The sequence below is a fragment of the Podarcis pityusensis genome, assembly GCF_964106645.2.
Source record: "Podarcis pityusensis genome assembly, chromosome: 13".
Lineage (NCBI taxonomy): Eukaryota > Metazoa > Chordata > Lepidosauria > Squamata > Lacertidae > Podarcis > Podarcis pityusensis.
Window position 1 is genome coordinate 11,808,573 of NC_138038.1, and position 15,601 is coordinate 11,824,173.

At 44.9% G+C, this 15,601-nt stretch overlaps 1 protein-coding gene across 4 annotated transcripts in view; it reads right to left on the minus strand.

Annotated features, from left to right (window-relative positions):
* The window catches only part of LOC308460393 (charged multivesicular body protein 3), a 32,719-nt gene that overhangs the window by 4,400 nt on the left and 12,718 nt on the right, over positions 1-15,601 (minus strand). For 2 of the 4 annotated variants that reach the window (XM_080976733.1, XM_080976732.1), the window contains exons 4-5: positions 13,163-13,278; positions 10,895-12,928 (exon numbers count right to left, since the gene is read on the minus strand). In XM_080976733.1, coding sequence (XP_080832859.1) covers positions 11,389-12,928; positions 13,163-13,278 — 1,656 coding nt within the window. In that variant the 3' untranslated portion in view covers positions 10,895-11,388. Of the gene's footprint in view, positions 1-2,576; positions 2,757-4,920; positions 4,982-8,022; positions 8,180-10,894; positions 12,929-13,162; positions 13,279-15,601 lie in introns of those variants that run through there. The other 2 variants (XM_080976734.1, XM_080976735.1) reach the window with 2 other exon arrangements.

A 15,601-nucleotide genomic window follows, 5' to 3' on the forward strand; every position in this document is an offset into this window, starting at 1 on the left:
CTTGTGCATCTTATAGAGAGAAAAATACGGTACTTAATTCGTTCCGGAGGTCCGTTCTTAACCTGAAACTGTTCTTAACCTGAAGCACCGCTTTAGCTAATGGGGCCTTCTGCTGCCACCGCGCTGCCGAACCACGATTTCTGTTCTCATCCCGAAGCCAAGTTCTTAACCTGAAGCACTATTTCTGGGTTAGCGGAGTCTGTAACCTGAAGCATCTGTAACCTGAAGCGTATGTAACCTGAGGTACCACTGTATACAAATCCTTCCAAGGCCGCTTGATTTTTGTAAAAAAAACTAACAAACCTGTGACGATTAAACCACAAGAAGGCAATATCACATGACACTGTATCCAATGGTGGCTTTATTTGTACATAACACTGCAAGAATGAGGAAGCAGGTGGGTGCCTGGAGCAAAAGATCACAGTCACTTTGCTCCACTCCTGGTCCTGCCGCCGCCAGAACCAAGCCTGACCTCGTGGTTTGCCTCCCCAGCTCTTCGTTTATTTGGAGTGACATAAGCTACAAGTTGAGGTTCACGCAGAACGCCACCGAACTGCAAGGAAAAGTGCTCATCCTCTACAAAACCTTAGTTACCTTCCAAAGCTCTGCAGACCTCAAATGTGTAGCAAGGTTCCAGTTACAGATAGGTAGCCGTGTTGGTCTGCCATAATCAAAATAAAAAAAATCCTTCCAGTAGCACCTTTAAGACCAACTAAGTTAGTTCTTGGTATGAGCTTTCGTGTGCAAGCACACTTCTTCAGATACACTGAAACAGAAGTTGCCAGATCCTTCTATATAGTGAGAAGGTGGGGAGGGGTATTACTCAGAAGGGTGGTGGGAATGGGAGATTGGCAAATAGCTGGGATAGCTAGGATAGCTGGGATAGCTGGGATAGATTGGCAGATAGCTCATCCCAGCTATCTGCCAATCTCCCATTCCCACCACCCTTCTGAGTAATACCCCTCCCCACCTTCTCACTATATAGAAGGATCTGGCAACTTCTGTTTCAGTGTATCTGAAGAAGTGTGCTTGCACACGAAAGCTCATACCAAGAACTAACTTAGTTGGTCTTAAAGGTGCTACTGGAAGGATTTTTTTTATTTTGTGTAGCAAGGTGGAAGACTTTTGGAAGAGCACTTTTCTAAATGGGAAGTCCTGGGTTGCATACTGCTATCATGTGGAAAGAAGAGGTGTACTTTCCTATAACTTGCTTCTTTATTCAAACATTACTGACCTTTGCTACCTTTGTGGGGCTACCTTTGAATGTGACCTGGAAACTACAACCAATCCAGAATGCGGCAGCTAGACTGGTGACTGGGAGCGGTCGCCAAGACCACATAACACCGGTCTTGAAAGACCTACATTGGCTCCCAGTACGTTTCCGAGCACAATTCAAAGGGTTGGTGCTGACCTTTAAAGCCCTAAACGGCCTTGCTCCAGTATACCTGAAGGAGCGTCTCCATCCCCATCGTTCTGCCCAGACACTGAGGTCCAGCGCCAAGGGCCTTCTGGCGGTTCCCTTACTGCGAGAAGCCAAGTTACAGAGAACCAGGCACTCGCCCTGTGGAACGCCCTCCCACCAGATATCAAAGAGAACAACAACTACCAGACTTTTAGAAGACATCTGAAGGCAGCCCTGTTTAGGGAAGATTTTAATGTTTGATGCATTACTGTATTTTAATATTTTGTTGAAAGCCGCCCAGAGTGGCTGGGGAAGCCCAGCCAGATGGGCGGGGTATAAATAAAAAATTATTATTATTATTATTATTACTATTGCTACAGCCCAGCATAAACATAAATCTATGGTGTGAACTGTTTAGTCCTACAGTCTTCACAACAGTCTTCCATTTCTTTCTGTATTGCTGACCCTTGATCATTTTATGCTCATTTGGTCTAATGAGGTTCAAAGCCTCTATTTCCAAGCGTCATTTTATTCCACAGTCTTCTATGGGAGAGGAAGACTGTTGCAGCATTGCACCACAGCTCAGCTTCAGCCCGGATTGCTTGAGGTGGGAGAATTCTGGATAAATGTTTGTCCAAGGCCCCCTTTGCACATGTACCTAGCAGTGTGAGAAGAGCTTCTGCAAGCTGTGAGCCTACAGTATGCTGCAGGGGAATACAGTGTTACCTCGGGTTAAGTACTTAATTCGTTCCGGAGGTCCGTTCTTAACCTGAAACTGTTCTTAACCTGAAGCACCACTTTAGCTAACGGGGCCTCCTGCTGCTGCTGCGATTTCTGTTCTCATCCTGAAGCAAAGTTCTTAACCCGAGGTACTATTTCTGGGTTAGCGGAGTCTGTAACCTGAAGCGTATGTAACCCGAGGTACCACTGTATAGCTGAAAAACACAGCTTGGTGGACAAAGCCTATTGCATGGTTATTTCCTAACCCACTGCTACCCTTTCATGTGGTTAGAGCAGTACCAAAAGAATAAGATCCTAGATAGATAGATAGATAGATAGATAGGGGATAGCTTTCTTTTGTATTCAGTTGCCTGTCTGATTTGGTGGAAGAGAAATTTAAGTAACCATTTTGTTCCACCATGACAGGTGCTGCCGTGGAAGCCCAGCTCCTTACCCAGTTGATTCTTCATCCCCATCAGCACTGAATTCATGTGGGCTTTGGAGGCGTAGAGTTTGCTCACAGCTTTCCGCGAACGAATCATCTCCTTTGCCAGGACCACGCAAACGTCTTTCTGACCCTTTTTGGCGGCATCTTTGATGGATCTTTTTACCTTTTCCTCTTCTCGCTGAATATCTACAATGCAAACAAGAGTAAATGGCGATGGCGGAAGCTTGGGGCTTTAAAAATGAGCCATGATTTTCCTTGGCGTGTGAATACTACATAGGAGAGAAGGAATGGGGCTCACCTGTCACCTCAGTCCCCCTATACTAGCGGCCACAGACTTAAGAAGACTTTTCTGAATGAAAGACAATGTTTGGGGGGCTTTGAGAATATGCATATATTGGCTGCTCTCATCTGGGGCAGATTACAGAAGCCAACCAAAATTTGATAGCTGCTAAGGTTCTACCTGTCTTGTCCTTGACCTCAAATGGGAGCTCCAAACCTCTGAGTGAACTGTGTCTCGGATCAGGCATAGGCAAACTTGGCCCTCCAGGATGTTTTGGGACTACAATTCCCATCATCCCTGACCACTGGTCCTGTTAGCTAGGGATCATGGGAGTTGTAGTCCCAAAACATCTGGCGGGCCAAGTTTGCCTATGCCTTTCTTGGATTGTAAGTCAATCAGTATTTCCTACTTGCCAGATGTAAGTTCCAATCTTAGTATAATATACTCAGCAACAGTTGCTGACAAATATTCCTGCCAATGAACGGCTTGGGGTAGAAAATGACATTTTTATATTTTATTTTATTACAAATGTCAAACAATAAATAACCCACATTACACTTACTTGCACTGTGTGATGGGAGGAATTCAACTGAAGAGGAAGGACTCGTAAGAGAGGTGATTTGTGGGTAGAGCATCATTCAAGTAACTAGTCGTAGCTTGGCTCTTGGACGAAATCCATTCTGGAAGTCCGTTCGACTTCCGAAACGTTCTAAAACCAAGGCGCAGCTTCCGATTGGCTGCAGGAGCTTCCCGCACTCAAGCGGAAGCCGCGTCGGACGAAAAACGTTCGAAAACCGGAACACTTACTCCCAGATTTTCGGCGTTCAGGAGCCAAAGCGTACGAGTACCAAGGCGTTCGAGAACCAAGGGACGACTGTACTAGTAAACCATGCTAATGATATGTTTGCAACCATTGGGGGACAGTTACAACAACTTCGTATACATTTCCTTATTGAAAGGCTTGGATAACTTGTTATACATGTAGCTTTGTGTAAAGGTTCCTTCTGGCAGCTGCTTCCATTTTAAATATTTCAAGCCCAGTTAACTAAAAACCTTCCATACAAAGGGCCTCCAGGAAATTCCCCTGCAAAAGTGCCACTCCAAAGAATGGGAGCTGAGTGCTGGCACAGCCTGCATTCATTTCAAAGGGGCTCGCACAGGAGAACTTTCTAGAGGATGGTGCCCTGAGTATTTCTGGCAGGGGGTGCCTGCACTGAAATCTCGAAGCTTGCTTCCTCTGTGCCTTCATTTCCAGTTCCAAGGAAATGTAACGGAATCACCAAGAAAGCAATTAGGGTCCACCTGAGGTCAAAACAACAGCCGCATAAGGCCTATCCCACATGAACTTTAAACTGATATTCAGATCCCACGTACAAACACTGCTTTGACTGATGTTTTCTCTTGATATAAGCCCCCCCTCCCTCATATTTCCCAAGCAAAGAACAAACATCTTCTAATCCCTTGCAGATGAAGTTAGTGGTCACTGCAGAAGCCAACATGGGCTGCCTGACAAATTGCCAGCACAGTTTGGGTGCTGATTTTTGCATTATTGGGTACAGGAGTGCCAACTTGAATAAAATATGGGGGGGGGGGAGGTAAGCCCCACTCCACATAATCAATCGCATGACGCGGCACACGTACACGATTTGAATGGCAATGCCTATCAATTTTGGAGGGCCCAGCCCCTCAAATATTTTAGGGGGGCAAGGGGCCTCAATCCCTAGCAGTTGTCTCCTTTAGCTGGGTCACAGGTTGCATTGGGAACATTCAAATCAGGGAGCCATCTGTCAAAGGTAGTGTGCTGGTGTGTGGAATAATAAATAGCTACGTAGCATAGTTCCCCACTGATACGTTAACCATTTGCTGTGGGATCCAACCATACAAAAGCAGAACCCACACCATACAAGCAGCTCCTAGATGTCATCAGAACTGTGTCTGGGCATAAAGCTATACACCATTTAATTGTGTTCTATATGCTGAAGTTTATTAAAAACATTTAAAATCTTACTGGTATTTACTTGGGGTATCTGAAAGAAGAGCAATTCAGAGAAAACCCAAAAGAATACAGACCTCTAATCTGTCTATCAATCACCCTCATTTCTTTTCGTATCTTCAGTGACCACTCATTGACCTGAAAAAGAAAGATAGGAGATTTGAAACTGTGCCCTGCCCAGAGGTTGCAGATGTGGCCCAGCTAGTTGATCAGTGCTGTTTGGATAGGGGTCATTGAACCCAGGGCAACTGATAGTATTGATCATGCCCATAGATCCTGATATAAAGCTGCAACATGTAGCCGGTTCCTGAGAACAAGTATCTGTGGGTCAGGGCTTTCGATTATTAGTCCGTTAGTCAAACTGACTGACATGTACCATTACTGATGGACAACTTGAGAGAGGATTTTAATAAAGGCAAATGAGCAACTCTGTATATGGTGAGCCTAATGTAGACAAATGTGAAACATTACTTGAAGAAATTTGGAATTATCAACACATTTGTGGCTGTAATCAACTAACGTTTACTCAGAGTAAGGTAAAGGGACCCCTGACCATTAGGTCCAGTCGCGGCTGACTCTGGGGTTCCGGCGCTCATCTCGCTTTATTGGCCGAGGGAGCCGGCGTACAGCTTCTGGGTCATGTGGCCAGCATGACTAAGCCGCTTCTGGCGAACCAGAGCAGCGCACGGAAACGCCGTTTACCTTTCCGCCGGAGCGGTACCTATTTATCTACTTGCACTTTGACGTGCTTTCGAACTGCTAGGTTGGCAGGAGCAGGGACCCCGTTGTGGGGATTTGAACCACCGACCTTCTGATCGGCAAGTCCTAGGCTCTGTGGTTTAACCCACAGAGCCACCCGCGTCCCTTTACTCAGAGTAGACCCACTGTAATTAATGGACCCCTGTTAGTCATGCCCATTAATTTCAATAGGTTCACTTATTATGTTAGAAGACAACCAGGGATATGTATGCTCTCCGATCTCTCGAGTTAACCTGGCAATGTGGGGTGGGGTGATTGAGGATCCTTCAAGCTTCTCCAGTGTTGCATGGATTTTGCCATTCATCCTGCAAAACTTATTACTATCATTATTTATTTATTTGCACCCTGCCTTTTTCCTTGACACGGACTCAAGGTGGTTTATAGATAAAAAAGAACAGTATAAAACACAGGTGAAAAAACAAACACACACACACGTTTGTACCGACTGCTGAGAAGCATCAATGGAAGAGTGGTATTGCCTTCAAACAGGACACTGCACTAGATGGACCTTTGTTCTATCTCAGCAGGGCTCTTATATTTTAATTTGGGATGCCCAAACTTCCACATTCTATAAGTAGCCAACCTACTGCAGTGCCAAGTGATGAGACGCTGAATCTGCTACTTTTAGCATCTGGGAACAGCAGCCAGTCATTCTTAGAGAAGACCCGTTGAAATCAATGGGACTTCAGTTGATAATGACTTAACAGTGTCATCCTAACCACATCTAAAGGTAAAGGAAAAGGGACCCCTGACCATTAGGTCCAGTCGTGGCCGACTCTGGGGTTGCGGCGCTCATCTCGCTTTATTGGCCGAGGGAGCTGGCATACAGCTTCCGGGTCATGTGGCCAGCATGACTAAGCCGCTTCTGGCGAACCAGAGCAGCGCATGGAAATGCCGTTTACCTTCCCGCCGGAGCAGTACCTATTTATCTACTTGCACTTTGACGTGCTTTCAAACTGCTAGGTTGACAGGAGCAGGGACCGAGCAACGGGAGCTCACCCCGTCGCGGGGATTCGAACCGCCGATCTTCTAATCGGCAAGTCCTAGGCTCTGTGGTTTAACTCACAGCACCACCCGCGTCCCAACCATATCTACTTAAGACTAAATGAAGCCCCTTTGATTTCAGTGGCGCCCGCCCTGTGTTTTCTGTCATATGGGACTGGAAATTGGCTGAGATTCCTGCACTGCAAGGGGGTTGGGCTGGATGACACCCGCCCCACCACAGCCAGGATCCCTTCCAGTTCTGCAGTTCTGTGAATCATGCAAGCCCTTTCTCGACATGGGGCTTGAAGCCCAGCCCTGCAGGAGGTGTGTCAGCTACTCAACCGATCCCTGTCAGGCAGGTGCAAACCCTACGCCCATCCTCATCCCGGCTTCTCCCCAGTGTGGTGTAATGGTTAGGGTTAGCGTTCGAACCCCCACCCGACCCATGAAGCTCCTTGGAAGCCAGTCACCATCTCTTAGCCCAGGGGTCAGCAAACTTTTTCAGCAGGGGGCCGGTCCACTGTCCCTCAGACCTTGTGGGGGGCTGGACTATATTTTGAAAAAAAACAACAACGACGAAATTCCTATGCCCCACAAATGACCCAGAGATGCATTTTAAATAAAAGCACACATTCTACTCATGTAAAAACACACTGATTCCCGGACCGTCCGTGGGTAGTAGAAGGCGATTGGGCCGGATCCGCCCCCGGGCCTTAGTTTGCCTACCCATGTCTTAGCCTGACCTACTTCACAGGGTTGTTGTGGGGGTGAAATGGGGAGGAGAATCACGTACACCACACCTTCAGCTCCTTTGAAGATAAAGGTGGCATGTGAACATAATAAATTAATACAGTGGTACCTCTGGTTACGTACTTAATTCATTCTGGAGGTCTGTTCTTAACCTGAAAATGGACTTAACCTGAAGCACCACTTTAGTTAATGGGGCCTCCCGCTGCTGCCGCACGATTTCTGTTCTCATCCTGAAGCAAAGTTCTTAACCTAAGGTACTATTTCTGGGTTAGCGGAGGCTGTAACCTGAAGCGTATGTAACCTGAAGCGTATGTAACCTGAGGTATCACTGTAACGGCTGAGGAAACCCAGCCAGATGGGCGGGGTTTAAATAATAAATTCTTATTATAAATTCTTATTTAAAAATAAATTTAAAAAATTAAACTCCTTGCTCGGCTCATCCCAGCAGCGCCGGATTTCGGGAGCGCCGAGCTCACAAGGCGCCGAGGGGGCAAATAATAATAGTAATAGTAATAATAATAATAATAATAATAATGCCCATATTTCTAAACTGTGCCAAAAGGAATTATTGTGGAAATAAGAAATATTTAGTAGGATAGAGGCCAAACTTTGTCCTCGCTCAGGGCGCCCTATTCCCAAAGTCTGCCCCTTCTCCCAGCCTCTCCCTCCCTCCAAGCGGCCTTTACCAGCTCCTTGGGCGGCTTCTCCTGGGTCTTCCCGAACAGTCCCATCTCCGGCCAGCGGCACCAAGTCCTCCCATCCACGCGCTACTTCCTGCTTCCGGCCCTCTCCCAGGGAAACAAGGAAGTGGCGCGCACCATAGAGACGACGTGGGTAGAAGGTGTGATTATCCGCCGCTCCGATTAGTCCAAGGCCGTTTTTCCTCAACCGACGCGGCTGGCCTACAACTCCCATCATCCCTTGCTAGCCGGACTGGCCGTTGGGGGATGATGGGAGTTGTAGGCCAACAACATCCGGGGACCCGAAGTCAGGAAAGGCTGGCTCAGGGAGGGAGGGAGGAGCTTAGGGATGCGGAAGCCCCGATCTGCTTCCTAGTTGGTTGTCCGCAAGTGACAGACAGCTGATGGAAGCCGCTCCCCGCAGCCGGAGGCAGCCGCGCTGCCCAATGCCATAGAACAGAATCATAGACTCGTGGAGTCGGAAAGGGACCCCTAAGGGTCATCTAGTCCAACCCCGAGCGATGCAGGTCTCTGAGTTAGATCATCCCTGACAGGTGGCCATCCAGCCTTTGCTTAAAAAACTCCAAAGGAGGAGAGCGCACCACCACCAGTTCAAACCTCATTAAGCACCTATGTGACACTTACACGTGTACTCAGATATAAGCCCCAGTGTGTTCCGTGGGACTTGGTCCCAGATGAATGGAGGCAGTATTGTAGTTTCAGGTTCATAAGACGGTGCAAGACATATAAGGAATCAGAGAAAATAAAATGTCACTCGTTATTAAAATTGTTGTTGTTTAGCCGTGTCCGACTCTTCGTGACCCCATGGACCAGAGCATGCCAGGCACTCCTGTTTTCCACTGCCTCCCGCAGTTTGGTCAAACTCATGTTGGTAGCTTCGAGAACACTATCCAACCATCTCGTCCTCTGTCGTCCCCTTCTCCTTGTGCCCTCCATCTTTCCCAACATCAGGGTCTTTTCCAGGGAGTCTTCTCTTCTCATGAGGTGGCCAAAGTACTGGAGCCTCAGCTTCTGGATCTGTCCTTCCAGTGAGCACTCAGGGCTTATTTCCTTAAGAATGAAGAGGTTTGATCTTCTTGCAGTCCATGGGACTCTCAAGAGTCTCCTCCAGCACCATAATTCAAAAGCATCAATTCTTCGGCGATCAGCCTTCTTTATGGTCCAGCTCTCACTTCCATGCATCACTACTGGGAAAACCATAGCTTTAACTATACGGAGCTTGGTTGCCAAGGTGATGTCTCTGCTTTTTAAGATGCTGTCTAGGTTTGTCATTGCTTTTCTCCCAAGAAGCAGACGTCTTTTAATTTTGTGACTGCTGTCACCATCTGCAGTGATCATGGAGCCCAAGAAAGTAAAATCTCTCACTGCCTCCATTTCTTCCCCTTCTATTTGCCAGGAGGTGATGGGCCCAGTGGCCATGATCTTAGTTTTTTTGATGTTGAGCTTCAGACCATATTTTGCGCTCTCCTCTTTCACCCTCATTAAAAGGTTCTTTAATTCCTCCTCACTTTCTGCCATCAAGGTTGTGTCATCTGCATATCTGAGGTTGATATTTCTTATTAAAATAGGGACAGGCAATTGATTATTTTAGAATTTTGCTTTGGAGGATAATATTGGCACTTGGATAATTTTGAATTATATTCACCAGATTTGACTTGGTGTTTTTTTTGTTTTGTCCTTGGTCAACTGTGATTCCCCCCCCCCCCCCCATTCAACTATTTAACCAATAGTCCATTTGAAATTTGCATACAATGAACTCCCATTGAAATGAATAGACATCCGTATACATTAGCCTTTGAATTCTTCTAGCCCCGTGCTAGACAAACGGCATTCACATGACAGATTGGAGCCTTTCATAGGGACAGTAGCTGAAAAGAGAGGTCTAACCTATTCTGATTTGTTTTACATTGCATAATATGACATGACTCAGCACTGACCACTGATCAATATCCTGTATAACGAGAAAATGGTGGATTGTTCAGAGACATTTTTGCCTTAAACCTGCACAGTGGAGATAGAACAAGCATTCCTTAAGAAATATATATAAGTTGTGTAGGCAACAACCTTCTTGCCCGGGGTGTAAGTGCCCAGGCTTGCACCCTAGGAAGATCACTTCGGTGCTGCTAATACAGTGGTTTGACTTCACCCATAGAGACGAACTTCATTGTCTCTCAAGACAGATGGATGTCAATAAGAACTAAGAGCCCAATTGACTAATTAGGTAGGACAGAAATGCATAAATAGTGGCTGATGAAGTTTTATACAGTGGTACCTCGGGTTAAGTACTTAATTTGTTCTGGAGGTCTGTTCTTAACCTGAAACTGTTCTCAACCTGAAGCACCACTTTAGCTTGCTGCTACCGCGCCGCTGGAGCTTGATTTCTGTTCTCATCCTGAAGCAAAGTTCTTAACCTGAGTACTATTTCTGGGTTAGTGGAGTCTGTAATCTGAAGCATATGTAACCTGAAGTGTATGTAACCCGAGGTACTACTGTATTTCATATTTGAAATTAATAAAGCACTATTAATGTACATGAAAGTCAAATCAAGAGATAGGTCTGGAAGCATTTAGGAAATGGATATATTCTGCCTGAGAAACCTTAATAAGTTAAGGTTACCAGATTTTTTTCAATGAATCCAGGGACCCTTTTCAACTTTAATGGATTTTGTATGGGGACTGCTGTGTAAATCCAGGGACTGTCCCCGGGAACGTCTGGTAACCTTACAATAAGTTCCAGATTTCTTAAAGAAAGGGTAGGATGCAAGCATAAGAAGTAAAATTATATTTTGAGTTGAAGACCAAGTGAAGCACAGGTACAAAAACGCCGTTGGAACAATTGATAGGACAAATTATTAACCTTCTTTTAAAATAATTTATTTTCATGGATTTGTTTTTAAATGTATTCTCACAGACCATACATCATTCAACAAAGGTGTGCTGAACAAACTCTAAAGAAGAAACATTTAAATAAAACAATTATTGTATGTTAAAATTTCCATGTTCACCCATATCCTATCCTGCCATGTTAAAACATTTCCTGAAATATACTTTTGTTGACAAATATATATGATTTTTGTGCTTACAAAAAAAAGCAAACGAAAAATGTTAACTTTTTAAAACTTCCAAATGCTGTAAAAGGAAAGGTGTCATTGTACAATACGTATTCATTATTTCAACATACAAGGCAACCAAATGATTCTGTCATCGACATTAGCATCATGTTTATTTTTTACTTCACTGCACTAACATTTAAACTAAAACTTTTAAACCACAAGGTCTGTTTTGTGACTAACATTTAAATGGCAAGCAGTAAATATGTAGGAAGGTTACAAAGGACGTTATCAGCACACACCTAAGACGGGCTATGGTTTGACAACAGCTGCTGACGTGGATATGGCTTCTTTTTCTTGTAAGAGGCCCATCTACAAACCGGGCAGCAGTGCTGACCCCCGGCCAGCCACATCACAATGCAATTCTGGTGAAAGACGTGGCCGCACGGTAAACCCATTAACAAGCATCCGTTTCTGAAATTCTCTAGACACACGACACATTCCGTACAGTGCAACATACCAGCAGGCCAGACGGACCAATCGGGCTCCGTATCTTCCGTGGAGCTTTGTGAGCCATATGACCTGGCTTTGGCACACGAACAGGTCTCGCCGTTGCAAGAGGGCTCCCCTTCGCAAGGGCTCTGAAGGGCGCTTTGCTCGTCCTCGGCTACTGCCCGGCCGCTTCTCGAGGCATCTTTGCATTCGCTATCCGACTCGCTTTCGCTTTGAGAGAGCTCCATCATCTCCTCTTCGGAATGCCCGCCGGCGCATTTAAATCGCCACATGGGCAAGTTTTTAATGTAATCGGTTGGTATCAGGGGGTGGAGCCACAAATCGGGGAAAGCTAAGCGCTCAAGGAACAGGTCTGGGTCTTCATCCCAATCAGATTCAAAGGGGAAGCGCTGAAACGAAGTGATAGGGTGGAACAGATAGCTAGTGTACCAATCCCAAAGGCTAGATAACCACTCTAGGTTGTTGGCATTTACTTCGTCGCTGTTGTTATTGTGCCGTCTCTTTTTCTCAAAGTAATCTATTAATAACCCATGGGCTAGGTACGTGCTGAGGAACAAGGCAGGGTGAGACGAGTAAAATATCCAGTCAGCTCTCACCCATGAGGCTAGGGCTGTTGTATTTGAATACCGGAAGAGTTTTAAACTGTATTCATAGAAACTGTCTAAATAAGGTAACTGCAAAAACCCCAAGACTGGTAGCCAAGAAATAATTAGTAGAGAATTATAGGTCCCTAAAGTGCTTATGAGAACAACGAAGCGCTTGATAGTAGCACCCTGAGTGATAAATAGGTCCATCCAAGCCATTAAGTTAACTAATACCAGGCTTAAAACAAATAAATCATTAACTTCTGGCTGTAAGGAACGCAAGAAGGAGTCCATGGCACGGAGGGAAATAAATTCACCAGTATTATTCCCATACCTGTAAATTCCTTCGGGAGTTCTAAGTATGTAGGATGGTGTCTTATAGATGCCCATCTCTGCTATGTGACTCTTGTTGTCCCAGTTTTCTACATTCACAAAAATAAACTCAACTCTGCCAGTAAACTTTACACTTAGTGCAGAGAAGAAAGCTGGAGGCTGGTCTAACTTTGCAAATAGGTATATTTTCACCCTATACTGATAACTTTTGTTCCATTCTTCCTTCAAGTGTTCCGATTTGAAGATTGTTTTGATCCGGGAAGCTGCATGGGCTGTTATCCATTTGAAAATATGCTCCGTCTCGATTTTACGCCCACCGTATTCTTTAAGCATCACTTTGCCTTTGGACGTACTAGTTTGTGGAACGGACATGATTAACGTGGATCTCACCCAGCCTCTTCTCCTGCAGTATCTACAATGAAAACATTGGGTAAAATCAAGGAATGTTTGAAAAAGAAACAGTTTTCACTCTGATTTGCCGCCCTGAACTTAAGCACTCCAGAATTAAATAGGTCTTGCAAACATTTGCAGATGTGATGAACATCTATATAGAAGCATTTTGTTTGCAGTAGAAGCAGCAAACATCCAGCAACTTGAACAGGGATCACAACCTTCTTTGTGTATTATGAAATGGAGAAATTCGTACCTGGGGTCACTGGAGCAGTTAAAAGTGCCTGTTCGTATACCAAACCGCGAGACTTTCTTCACCATTTTCTCCCAGTGGACTCTTCCCATTAGAGGGCTTCTATCGTTTGCTATGACCTGTTTTTCAAACAGTAATAAAAAAACTTTGTATGAGCAGCTACACATTTAAAGAGCACCATGTAGCAAACTGGTTTGTGCATGACTTTTCATTATTTATTTTTATTTTTATACTTCTATTCAAGTTTTTTACTTTTAGACATCACCACAGTGGCTTCTGATAACACTTCCATTTGTGAAAAACCAAACCCATATGTTCCCGCTGTAAAAATGCTTATCACCAACGTTACTAGAGTTTACCCAAGAAAGTTCTAAGTTTAACTCTGCCGGGGGTGGGGTGGGGTGAATAATCAGGGAAAGGCAATTACTGTGGAACAAAAGCCAGAGTCCATGGGTAGTTACTTGTGTAAGGTTACCAGATTTTTTTCAATGAATCCGGGGACACTTTTCAACTTCCTACTAAATACAGTGGTACCTCAAGTTACGAACTTAATTTGTTCCAGAGGTCCGTTCTTAACCCGAAACCGTTCTTAACCTGAGGTGCGATTTCGCTAATGGGGGCTCCTGCTGCCGCTGCACAATTTCCGTTCTCACGCTGGGGCAAAGTTCGCAACCCGAGGTACTACTTCCGGGTTAGCAGAGTTTGTAACCCGAAGCGTTTGTAACCCGAGGTACCACTGTAGATAGATTTTGTCAGAGGACTGATTTGTAAATCAGTAAATTTGTAAATCAGGATTGGACATGTAACATCTAATTCCTTAAAAAATCAGCACTGGCACACCTCAGGGATGTGTGCTAAGTCCCTACCTGTATTCATTGTATACATATGATTGTATATCATCTGGCACGTCTACTGCAAATATTATGTTTGCAGATGACACCACCATAATGGGTTTAATAACAGGTGGAGACGAATCAGCGTATAGAGGGGAGGTCCAAAAAATATCTACATGGTGCCTAGGGAGCAACTTGTACCTTAATATCAGCAAGACAAAGGAGATGGCGTTGGACTTTTGGAGGAAGAGAGGAGAACTAGCCCCACTGTACATCGGGAAGGGCTGTGTGGAGAGAGTCTCTTCCTTTAAATTCCTAGGAGTTTATCTCAGTGAAGACCTTACTTGGAAAATAAATACAGCCCAGGTGGTTAAGAAAGCCCAACAGAGACTCCATCTCCTCAGAGTATTGCGGAAGAACAATGTCAATCAACATTTGATGATCTCCTTCTACCGGTCAACAATAGAAAGTGTCCTTTCATACTGCATCATGGTGTGGTACGTTGGTTTGACATCATCTGATAGGAAGTGCCTACAGAGGATGGTGAATACAGCACAAGATATTATGGGCTGTCCTGTGAATCCGCTGGATGAAATAGCAGAAGAATGTTGCCTCAAGAAGAGTGAGGGAAATTCTCAGGGATGATTCACACCCTGGCCGGCACTTTCTTGATCTCCTGCCCTATAGAAGCACGATTAGTCGCGCCAACAGAGTAAAGAACAGCTTCTATCCGTGGGCTGTTAGGCTGCTGAATGAAAAGATAACAACAGGGCAACTGACTTTTGGGTTTGGGGGGTGTGCGTCAGTAAACGAGGGGAATTAAGACTAAGAGATCTGAGTGGGGGGTGCTTGTGTAATCTCACTGTATACAAGTTGTACAAGTGACAATAAATTATTTCAAATTTCAAATAAATCCGGGGACTGTCCCCGGGAAACGGGGACATCTGGGAACCTTATACTTGTGCCCAATGGGACATTGCCACACATGATTCCAAAGAACTGCTTTGCGTTTCTTGTTTTTTAAAGAAGCCAATTGGTCAACATGCACACTTTGTGATCCTAGCAATCAGCAATAAATCTCTATCATGTCAAAAACCCAGGAAGAACTGAAACGCAGAGTTCTGCAAATCTTTCACGAGGCACATTCAGAACCAACTTGGAAAATCTTTAACGGTTTGTAGCCACAGAATAATCCCTGGCGCAATTCTTGCGCACACATACATTTGAACACAACTTGTACAAACAAGTTATCCATGTAGGTTTCTCTTGAATGGCCATGTGACCATCTATTAAATACGTCTCACAGAATTCTCCATAAGCCCACTGCAGGAATGCTCCATGCATATGAGGAGTGTGAGAAACTGAGATATGAAAGCTAGAAGCTAAATGGCACCTTAAATCTAGGTTATGGGCGCTACAGTGGACTGTCTAGGCATGCTTTTTTAATAACAAGAATACATAGCTGAAAATGAATGAACTGCAGCTAAAATATTATGTTCATTTTCCACATGGTCTAGTCCTTCCCCTGACCAGCCCCCTATATCCTTAAGAGGGTCTCTTCTCCAGTCTTCAGAGAGTAGCTGGAAGTGGGGAGGCAAAAAAAGGTCCT